We start from the raw sequence: 11,021 nt of genomic DNA, 5'->3' as shown, positions 1-11,021 counted from the left end.
TAAACACATGCCAAACCCTCAAGTTGAGCCGGAGGCCCGTGCGAAGCCTGATCTCTGCAGCATGTGAGAGAGGGAAGGGCAGCTCCCTGCCCCTGGCCCACCCACAGTGGGAGCCCAGAACTCTACAGGGAGGAACACGATCCAGCCCGTGTGAACAACCCCTCACACCTCATGGCTTTCATTCGTTCCAGAACCCATCCGTATCCACTCCCAGGACACTCACAGCTGAAACTCTGCCCTGTGTAATGAATGGGAAACTGAGGCCCAGAGTGGTGGGAAAGCTTGTTCAGAGTGACCTCCCCCTCCTCCCATTTCCTGTGGCTCTCACAGCAGAAACACCCAATCAGCTCTAGATTTAGACGGAGCCTGGGCAGGGCCTGGGACCCCAGCCCTCCAGATCTCCCCGCAAAAGCTAAGCACTGGAGACATATTTAGTTTCCTAGAAACTGCGAAGGATGACAACTGGGGAATGCCATGCAAATGTCTTGGCCATTCTGGGCCTCAGTTTCCCCATCGACATACGGGACTGCTCCCAACTCCTGAAGCTCTGACCATCCCACCGCCCTCCCCCCAGGCGCCCACGTACCTCCTCCTCCCGAGGGCGGTAGTAGGAGACGAGAGTCAAGGTGATGTTGTAGAAGAAATAAAAGCAGAAGGACAAGAAGAACATGTACTTGGCAAACTTCTTCCACTTCATGTGCAGCAGCGTGTGCAGGGGCTCCAGGGTCAGCATCTCATGCCGGTTCTGGGGGTAGAACACCGCCCCCAATTTTCCAAGGGCCCTCATTCCAGAGGGAGCTCTGAGTCAGCACCATCCCTGGCAGAAGGGCCAGTCATTATGTCCCATGACTGGGTCGTCTGGGAATGTTGGGAAGGTGATTTCCGGCTCCTGAGGCTCCTTCCCAGTTTCCCTGAGCAGTGGCCACACCCCACGGGAGCTGGGCTTCCAGCCGGAGGACCTGCTGCTCAATGGGGAGCGAGGGCTACAAGGTGCAAGGGCTGTGACTGGGGGTATGGCCCCAACTTGGTCCCTTCACTGTGTGACCTTAGGAAAACCCCTGACCTTCCCAGGCCTCAGTGTCCTCATCCATACAATTGACAGCAATCAAACTGCTCTACCAGCCAGGCTGCCATAAGGGTCCTGGAGACCCCAGACAAGGCAGGCTCTGGGAGGCATGACTTTTAGTAGCACGGGGAGGAGGAAGATCCGGCCTGCTGCCACACTTCCGCCAAAAGCCAGAAACCTCTCACTGCTGAGCTCTTCCCCTCCAGCTTCACTGGTCTTCCCCACTCTTGCCTACTCCAGGAAGCCCTCCCTGACTGCTCCAGCTGTGGCTTCCCAGAGGGTAAGGGGGGTTTTGGAACCATTAGGGAAGAGGGGGAGAAACAAGATAGAGATCAGTACCAATCATCCCACCCTCGTGCCCCCACTCACACTGCCCGGGGTTCTGGGGCCACGGACCCCCACCCCAAAAGTTTACAGCCCGAGGTCAGCTGGGAACAGGCAAACACGGCATCTGCCCTAGCCCTCCCCTTTCTGTGTCAGCTCTGCCTACTGGGGCAAAGGGACGGAGGACAACAGACACGTCCAGCTAGTGGCACGGGTCTTCCCAGTGACCCCGGAGCCCCTGGCCGGACGCTCAGGCCCCCACCCCTGCCCTTCCCCAGCCCTCCCAGGAGACCCACATCAATGTTGGTGTTGTAGACGATGATTTCCAGCACTGAGTTGTCTGTCGTGGTGTCCACGTTGGTGAGGTCGTAGAGGGAGGACGACACAGGCCCGTACGCCCAGTCAGTGAACTTCCTGGACAGGCTCCGGAGGGGCTTCTCCTTGATCTCACGACTGAGGATGTACTTCAAGATCTGGGGACAGGAAGGGGAACAGCTGTAGAGCAGGGCTGGGAAGACCCTCCCACCTGGGCACACTGAATCCCGCCCGTGCGCCTTGTGCCTGCCACCGTGACCCCTGGGCTCTGCCTCATCTGTGGAATGGGTATGAAACTTCTGCTCAGCCCGCATCCGGAGACTGTGACTACCAGGAATAAAAGGTGTGGAGGCCCTTTGCATGGTGTGGAAAGCTGCACAATTGTCTCATAAATCCTTACACCGGTTGGGGACCCATTTCAGTGAAGAATCTGGGAACTGACAATTCTGAGAACTGTTTGACCCGGATGTGAGACGAAACTAGAAGTTTTTCCAGCTTCCCGATCCCTCAGTCAAGGCCATGCCTGTTGAGGCTCACTCACCCACTGACTGTGGGCCAGACAAGGGGTGATACAAGACGCCAGCCTGGCAGGAGGCCTCGGAAACCCACTCTCCGGGTAGGGATGCTCAAACCCCACCACCCGGTAGTGTCACAAGGAACATTCAGCAACCCCTCCCCACCGGCTAACTCGGTCCGGAGGTGGGACGTGGACATGTGCGTTTGTAAAGCTCCCTGCGCAGTTCCAAAGTGCAGGCAAAGTGGAGCCACTGCTCCCCAGCTCACGGCTCCCCAAACCGGGGCCAGGGCTTCCTGGGGCACCAACCCACGGCCCAGGAAGAGGGTCCTGCTGGGGAGAACTGCGTCGGAGCTGTGATCTCACATGACCCAATGGGGCTCCCATGTCATCTCATAGGGGAGCCTCGTCCCCACAGCCCAGGCAGGGAGCTCCCAGGGACAGCCCAGGTCTCCCCATCCTGAGCCCCTGGCCTCGAAGAGCCCCAAGAAACAGGGGGTGTCTTAAGCATCTCTGCACCCTCCATTCCCAGCATGGCAGCCAGTTTGGGCAGCATCCAGAAAGTTTCCAAAAAACACTGAATGAAGAAGAGAAGGGACCAGGAATGAGGGGGTCACGTCCCCAGGACTGGCCATGGGGGAACACACTCTCCCCTAGAGACTCAGGGGGCCGTGGGGCCATGCTCCCTGCCAGCAGAGCCCATGCCTCAGTGGCTGGCAAGGAGGTTGCCTCAGAGAAAGTGCCACTTGCAGCCCTAATCTGACTCTCCTCAAAGCCTCCCATGAACTGTGTCCCCGGGTGTGGCTAGGAGACAGCGGGGAGAGTGGAGAGGCACACACACAATTCCTTCTCTGTCGAAGACAATCTCCAAGCCCTCCCTCCCCCACAAGACAATGAAAAGGTCCCTTGTGAGCCCCAGGCCTGACCACTGGGACTGGACCCAGGGCCCTCCGGGCACCCGCCTTCCTTGTCAGCTGCCCCGAGGCTGGCACAGCTGTGATTGTTCAACAGCCCCTGCACCCATCCAGGCCTCGCACAGCCTCCCGGGAGCCTCAGGCCCCTCCCTGGGATGGAACACATGGAGGCTGGGGAGCAAGCTTCTCTGAGCCCTCCCCTCAGCCCCCACCCTAGTCCTGACCTTGATCTCAGATCAGGCTGTGACTCCAGCCACTAAGAGAGGTGGGAGCCCACCCCAGCCTGAGTCTTCACCAAGGCTAAGCCTTGAGCTCCTCGGCCATACCACCCAGGGCACAAAGGCCACAAGCAGCCACGCGCTCTGCTAGGGACTTGGCTCAGAGGTTCAACAAGATAGACAGAGTTCTCTCCAGATCCTGAGCAGCCATTCCGGGACTCTGGTCCTTGTGAGAGGCCAAAGGCCTGGAGGGTCAGGCCCGTCCTCGCCACCCAGGAATCTCAGCCACAAGGCACATGAGGTACTGTGTCACCCTTGTCTTATGGCTCCCTCACTCTGACCCCAGACAGGGGGTTCCAGAGCAGGGGATAGAAACACGGAACATTAGGGACTGAAGTCCAGAGGGTGGGGAGGCTCCAACCCTGCACCTCAGTGGTCCTGTGTGGTCACTCAGAACACACATGCACTTCCAGACCTGAGACCTAGATCTTCCCCAGGCCAAGGTGTCATCTGTGGGGTCCCCAGAAAGGCCCGAGAGCTGGCAGAGAGGCAGGGAGCTCCCTGCCCTCCTTCCTGCCCGCCCCCTACCCCGGGCCCCACCTCGGCCTTGCCCATCTTGGCGGCCAGCTGCAGCGGCGTGAGGCCGTCATTGTTGCACATGGTCTCCAGCTCCCAGGTGCCGCTCCTCAGCAGGATCATGTCATACATGCGCTTCACGAAGTCATTCTGCGTCTTAAAGTCCTCGGCCACTGTCACCAGCGCGTGTAGGATGTTGTTTCCCCGTGAGTCCTGCGAGGTGATGTCTGTCTGCTCGTTCTCCATCAGCAGCTGCACAATCTCGGGCTGGTTGGTACACGCCGCCAGGGCCAGGGGTGTCTCACCTGGAGGGCGGTAGGGGGAACACCGGGGCTCAGGTCTCGCACGGACCAGAGCAGTGTTCCCCAAGCCCCAGGACGGAAGCCCATGGCCTCAGTAGGACTGACCGCTGAGATACCCTGCACCTCTCCCCACACCCGCCCTATATGGGGGAGACTAAACCTGGATCACTGGCATCACCTCCTACCTCGTCTCTCTACTACCACTCTGGCACTCAGCACAGCAGCCAGACTAATCATACTAACGTGTAAGACTCACCTCACCCAGAATAAAAGCGCAGGTTAGAACAACAGCCCACAAGGCCCTACATGTTCTGATGTCATCTCCTCTCTTACCCTCACTCATTCCCCTCCAGCCACAATGGCCTCCTTCCTTTTCCTAGAACATACCAAGCATTTTCCTACCTCAGGGCCTTTGCACAGGCTGTTCCCTCTGCTTGTACTGTTGTGTCTCAGTATCTGCGTTGTTCATTCCCTCGCCTCCTCCAAGTCTTCTGTGCAAATGTCACCTTTTCAATGAGTCACCCTAACCACACTATTTAAAATTGAAATCTACCTCCTTCCTGCCCTGGAACTCCCAATTCCCCTTCCCCTGCCTTACTGTTTATTTTTTCAATAGCACTTAGCATTTTCTAACATATTATATAGTGTTCTTATTTATTATGTTTATTGCTGATAGTTTTCCTCCAGTATAGAATATAAGTTCCATGAGGGTCCTTGCTTTGTTCACTGATACATTTCCAACATTGAGAACACTGCCTGGTATATATAGTAAGTGATCAATAAATGCTTGTTAAGAAAAGAGAAGGCAGGTGACTCACACACGGTCACACAGCAAGCCTGGGATAGAACCAGGACGGGACAGCAGGTCTCCTGCTGCTTTCCTTCCAATCTCCCTCCTGTTCCCTCTCTTCATCCCACTGACAGACATCTCCCAGCACTGTCTCCAACAGGGTCTGATGCTGGGCCGTGAACAGGACAGACCCCGTGCTCCTGGCTGCTCAGACCCAGGGTCCTGCTGATTAAAACACCACCCAGAAGAGAAAATAGGCCTGTGGTTGTCAGTGAAGGGCTGGAGTGGGAAGGGGGAAAGTTTCCCGTGTGACGGAACTATTTATGCCCTGTCCGAATGGTGGTGGCGGCTTCACGACTGTATGCATTTGTGGAGCTGAACAGATCAGACCATTAAAACGGTGAATTTCACTGTATCTAAATTATATGTTACGATCTTTCCTTCACCCAGAGTGTCCTGACCCCAATTGCTTTTGGACACTCTAACTTGTAAGTCAGGGAATTTTCCTCTCCTGCGTTTGACTCCCTAGGTGCAGGCCTGGAAGGCACTGGGTCCGAGGGCAGAGGCACAGCTGGCCGCCAGGGCACCTGCATCAGTCCCTAACCACACTGGGAGACTCATTCCCCTTCTCCAGACATGTCTTCCTCCCTATAAAATAGGGCTTTCTTGGGGCGCCTGGGTGGCTTAGTCGGTTAAGCGTCCGACTTTCGCTTGGGTCATGATCTCGCGGTTCGCGGGTTCGAGCCCCGCATCGGGCTCCGTGCTGACTGCCAGCTCAGAGCCTGGAGCCTGTTTCGGAGTCTGTGTCTCCCTCTCTCTGACCCTCCCCTGCTCACGCTGTCTTTCTCTCTCTCCTAGAAATAAATTTTAAAAAAAATTAAAAAAAAAAATAAATAAAAAATAAATAAAATAGGGCTTTCTCCCCTAGGTCTCTGTTCCCTACACAGCAACTGGATGCCCAGGTGGCCTCTAAGATCACAGCGGACACCCCTGGAATGCAGCTGCCCCCATCCCCTCCCCCCATTCTCTCTCCAGCCCCTCCCTCGCAGGTCCGCCCTGGATGTCGGGTTCAGAAGGGTTTGCCCCTTGCCGCCTCCCCGTCCCCTCTCTGTCCTGCTGGGCCTTGGACGTGTCCACATGGCGAACAGGCAGGGATCGGCGGTGGGGGGCTGCAGACCCTGCCGGCCAGCACCGGTTGGGGCAGCCCATGCTGGGCGGGGGCGGCACCCACCGAAGTAGAAGCCTTCGTGCTGGTACTTGGGGTTGAAGAAGACCCCCTTGGCGTGGGCGTTGACGTCGGCGCCAGCAGCGATGAGCAGCGCGGTGATGTCTCCCTGCCGCCTCTCAATGGCGATGTTCAGTGCGGTCTGCCCTGCGGACAGGGTGGGGATTGGGGGGCGGGCACTCAGCGGCTGGGCCCTGGGTGAGCCTCCTCTGGGGCCTCCACTCCCTCCACAGAGCCACGGTGAAACACTAGCTGCCTGTCTGGTCCCTGTCGCCCAGCTACCAAGAGTCCCAGCTTCATTCTATGCTCCATTCATTCACATGGATGCAAGGAATACTGATGGGTGCCCGCTGTGTGCCCCCGGTGCCAGGCGCTGGGGATAGGGCGGTACACGGGGTGTGGTTTTGATTCTTCTCTTCAAGAGCCTCACAGTCTCACAGAGAATTAAGTGCTGTGATACTGGGAGGTGCAAGGGCCGTCTACCTAGAGCAGGGACTCTTAACACAGCAGGAGGGGGACAGGGACAGCGTTCCCAGAAGTGGCCTCTACGCTGAGACCCCTTAAGTTTATTAAGGCTGGATGGGCTGGCTCAAGACTTCATAGGCCAGGTTAAGAGGTTCGAACTTTCCCCTAAGTGCTATGGGAATTCACAAGGCACTGAAGCAGGCAAGTGACATGACCAGAGTTTGGGATTTTTTTATATGTATTTTCCCAACACTCTGGATGCAGAATTGGAGGATGCGTTAGAATCAGCCCAGATTTGTGAGCAACTGTTGCTCCAGCAGAGAAAGAAATGATGAGGCCCAAAGACCCTTAGGAGAAAGAGTCCTCAGCATAGCCTGGCCTGTGGCTGTTTTGTCTACTGCTTAATACATCAGGAACTTTTAAAAACATACTGTCTCTTTATTTACATCTCAAATATTTCCCCCATCCTATCACTTGCCTTTTAACTTTCTTTAAAATGTCTTTTGAAATACAGAAAGCTTTAATTTCTACAGTATCAAACATCTTGGCTTTTCATTTGTGGTTGTTTCTGCATTTTAGATCTTGTTTAAGAAGGTCTTCCCTGCCAAAAGGTTAGTTATAAATGAATTTTCCATTTTTTTAAACGCCAAGTTCATTAATCCACCACGACTGTATTTTTGTGTATAGCACGGTGGCAGCTGTCTGGAAAATGCTGTTTCTGGTGGGACATTCTGAGACCTTTCCACACCCCCAGCCTTCCAGTCCCTTCCATCTGGAGGCTCCACAGCCTCCACCAACAGCGTTACCGTCCCTCCAGTCCCTTTTCCTGCTACTTTTTCCCTATTCTGTTCCTCAGTCCCTGGGACACCATTCTTTCAGCTCCTAGGCCAGTCATGCTTTCTCTCCCAATCACCCCCCACAGGCCACAGTATGGAGGTTCCTCATAAAGTTAAAAATAAAACTACCCTGGGGCGCCTGGGTGGCTCAGTCGGTTAAGTGTCCGACTTTGGCTAAGGTCATGACCTCACGGTTCGTGGGTTCGAGCCCCGCGTCGGGCTCTGTGCTCACAGCCGCTCAGAGTGTGGAGCTTGTTTCAGATCCTGTGTCTCCCTCTCTCTCTGACCCTCCCCTTCTCACGCTGTGTCTCTGTCTCTCAGGAAAAAAAAAAAAATAGAACTACCCTGTGACCCAATTTACAGGGGCACTGATTTAAAGGGGCACATGCACCCCAATGTTTATAACAGTGCTACCAACAGTAGCCAAATTATGGAAAGAGCCCAAATGTCTACTGACTGATGAATGGATCAAGAAGATGTGGTACATATACACAATAGATTATCACTGGGCTATCACAAAGAATGAAATCTTGCCATTCGCAACAACGTGGATGGACTAGAGTGTATTATCCTAAGTAACATGAGTCAGTCGGAGAAAGAGAAAATATCATATGATTTCATTCATATGTGGAATTTAAGAAAGACAACAGATGAACATAGAGGGAGGGAAGGAAAAATAAGATAAAAACAGAGAAGGAGCCAAACCATAAGTGACTCTTAAATACAGAGAACAAACTAAGGGCTGCTGGAGGTGTGTTGGGTGGGGGGATGGGTTAAATGGTGATGGGCATTAAGGAGGGCACTTCTTGGGCTGAGCACTGGGTGTTATATTTAAGTGATGAGTCTCTGAATTCTCTCCTGAAATCATTACACTGTATGTTAACTAATTTGAATTAAAAAAGAAAAAAAAAAGAACGTGCACTGTGCTATTGTGATAGTGAAAACTTGGAAAACATTCAGATAGCCATCAACAGGGAAATAGAGAAATTAGCCACAGGATACCCACCCTTAGACTAAGCAGGTAAAAAGGAGTCAGATGCCTCGTATTCTGTGTCTTCCTCTCTCTCTGCCCCTCCCTTGCTCACACTCTCTGTCTCAAAAATAAACATTAAAAACATTTTTTTAAAGTTGGCAGACTTTCATATTCTGAGGTGGGAAGGTGTCTGAGGAATATAGTTAAAAAAAAAAAAGCAAGTCATAGAACAATGCAAACAGTACTACACTAGTACTATACTATTCTATGTTAAGTATAAGTGGATAAATAAAACTATCTACTTCCGTGTGCACATATACACATGTGTAGAAAGCCTAGGAAAGTCCTCCAAATATACACATAATAATCAGCTCTGGATAGGAACTAGGCAAAGGGTTTTTTTTTAAACTTAATTAAAATATTTGAATGGTTTACAATGAAACTCTCTTCACGTGTTATTTCTGTATTTAAAAATAAATTGTTACGTTGAATCTCAACAATAGATATATAATGGTTCATTAAGCTACTATCTCAAATGTGTGTTTAAAACTTTTAATACTAAACACTTTAACTAAATAAATTGCCTTGCAAAAGGCAAATTTCTGGAAGGCCTCTAATAAAACACTAAAAATAATAAGATTGTAAAAGTTGTCTTTGGAGCCTCTCAGCAGCATATGGAGGAATATTCGCCTCTGCCAGCTGGGGGAACTGAGACTCAGAAGGAAAAGCAAAGCAACAGGCCCCGAGGGAGGAAAACACCGACCTTGCCGACCTTGCCGGGGCTGTAGCCCCTCGGCCCCAGGTGGCAGGGAGCGCCCAGGACTGAAGGGGAGGCACCAGCACATACCATCAAAAGGAAAAAACAGGGTGGGGATGGTTTCTGGGAAAACAGAAATAAACGACTCCTTCCATGCAGAGAGAGAGAGGGTGCTCACAGCGCCCAACAAGCCCACCAGTAAAGAAGGAAAGGGTGAGGGGAGGAGGAGGAAGGAGAGAAGTAAGGAGTGGCAGCCAGGCAGCAAAGCCTTAATAAAGACACTAATCTTCATTTATTCACCCATTCAAAAAGCACTTATTCAGGACCTCCTATGTGAGATCCCAAGGTCCCAGGGAATCCACTATGGGCAAGATAGACTCCATCCCCACCCTCATGCTACGAGAAGGGGAGTACGTAAGTCCCTGTAATGCTGACAGGAAGAAAGGAGGGGACAAAGGGGGACTGAAAGGGAGAAGAATCAGGAGAGACAAGCCTGAGGCACTGGCCTAAACCACCCTGGATACAAGACTACTATCAACTCTCTGGTGACAGGCTGAGAACATTTTATAGCTTATCCATTTTCTCTCTTTGCTTTGGCTACCAGGGAGCTCAGTGTGCGGCTCAGCACTCAGTGATAGCAATCTTCCCTGGGTTTCCTCTCTTCTGATCAACAGTGTGGAGCTTTCAATCTTTGACTTTTTCCTGCGTGTAACAAAAAGCCTTTTGAGAGTCTGCAGTTTAAATAAATAAAAGTAAAAATAAAAATGACTCTCTCCCATGAGAAAAGTTGAGGGCCCGAGCTAGACCATCACCTGCAAAGAGCAATGTTTAGCACCCCCTGGCATATCAGCAAGATGGCATCCTGTACTTACTGAGCCCATCATTTCTGTACCTCATTAGACCCTAATGGGCTGTTTTGCTGAGTCCAAAAACTCCAGGGAGGACACATTGTACAGATTATTTGCAACAGATTTGCTGGGCAGGGAAACACTATCTCACATTTGGTCTCCCTGCCCCTCTCCAGCCTATTTCAGAGAGAAACCACAAAACGGAGACCCAAGTGGGGCAGTTCATAGTAGTGATGATGAGGATACTAACAGCTGCCACGTGCTGGCCTCACCCAACAAGCAGGCCGCTTGTCAAAGGTTACCTTTGTGCTGACCCGCTCTGAAGTTGCCTGTCCCCAGTCACTTTTGATCCCCTTACCTTCTGTTTTATTTTCATAGCATTTTGCCCCTAAAACTATTTTATTTAGAGCATTGGCCTACATCTGTCTTGTTCACCACTGTACCCCAGTGTCAAAAACCATGCCTGGCATGTGGTCAGTGCTCAAAGCTGTCTGCAGAACAAAGGAAGGAAGAGAGGAGGGCCTGCTATGTGCTGCCAGTGCTAAGTGTGTTCAGCCTGCTGTGACAGCAGCACCTCTGCGTGGTCTGGCTCCCATCGCACCCTCCGAAATGCCGTGTGGCACGGCACCTCGCACAGGCCGCATACCTTCGTAGGCCTCCTCAGTGTATGCGGCGTTGATGAACCTGTCCAGGATGTCGTTCTCATCAGCGAAAGCGAGCAGGATCCTCACGATCTCCTTGGTGTTGGGGTTGATGTTTAACAAGGCCTTCATCAGGCAGGTCTTCCCCGTGTCAGAGGCCGTCAGCTTGTGCATGAGGAAGTCTGCAGGGAGGGAAATAGGATGAGCTGCAGGAGGGGCCCCTTCTGCCCCTGGCGGGGGTGGGGGCGGGGGGTGTG

General features: G+C 52.6%; 1 protein-coding gene across 2 annotated transcripts in view; it reads right to left on the bottom strand.

Annotated features, from left to right (window-relative positions):
• TRPV3 (transient receptor potential cation channel subfamily V member 3) overlaps window positions 1-11,021 on the bottom strand; it is a 30,299-nt gene that overhangs the window by 10,816 nt on the left and 8,462 nt on the right. For both annotated transcript variants that reach the window (XM_077749784.1, XM_077749785.1), the window contains exons 5-9: window positions 10,770-10,946; window positions 6,251-6,391; window positions 3,952-4,232; window positions 1,687-1,863; window positions 587-745 (exon numbers count right to left, since the gene is read on the bottom strand). In XM_077749784.1, the coding sequence (XP_077605910.1) occupies window positions 587-745; window positions 1,687-1,863; window positions 3,952-4,232; window positions 6,251-6,391; window positions 10,770-10,946 (935 nt within the window). The remainder of the gene's footprint in view (window positions 1-586; window positions 746-1,686; window positions 1,864-3,951; window positions 4,233-6,250; window positions 6,392-10,769; window positions 10,947-11,021) is intronic.

This window comes from Crocuta crocuta, unplaced genomic scaffold (genome assembly GCF_008692635.1).
Source record: "Crocuta crocuta isolate KB4526 unplaced genomic scaffold, BGI_CrCroc_1.0 scaffold149, whole genome shotgun sequence".
Classification (NCBI taxonomy): domain Eukaryota; kingdom Metazoa; phylum Chordata; class Mammalia; order Carnivora; family Hyaenidae; genus Crocuta; species Crocuta crocuta.
This window is presented reverse-complemented; position numbering and strand designations above follow the sequence as displayed.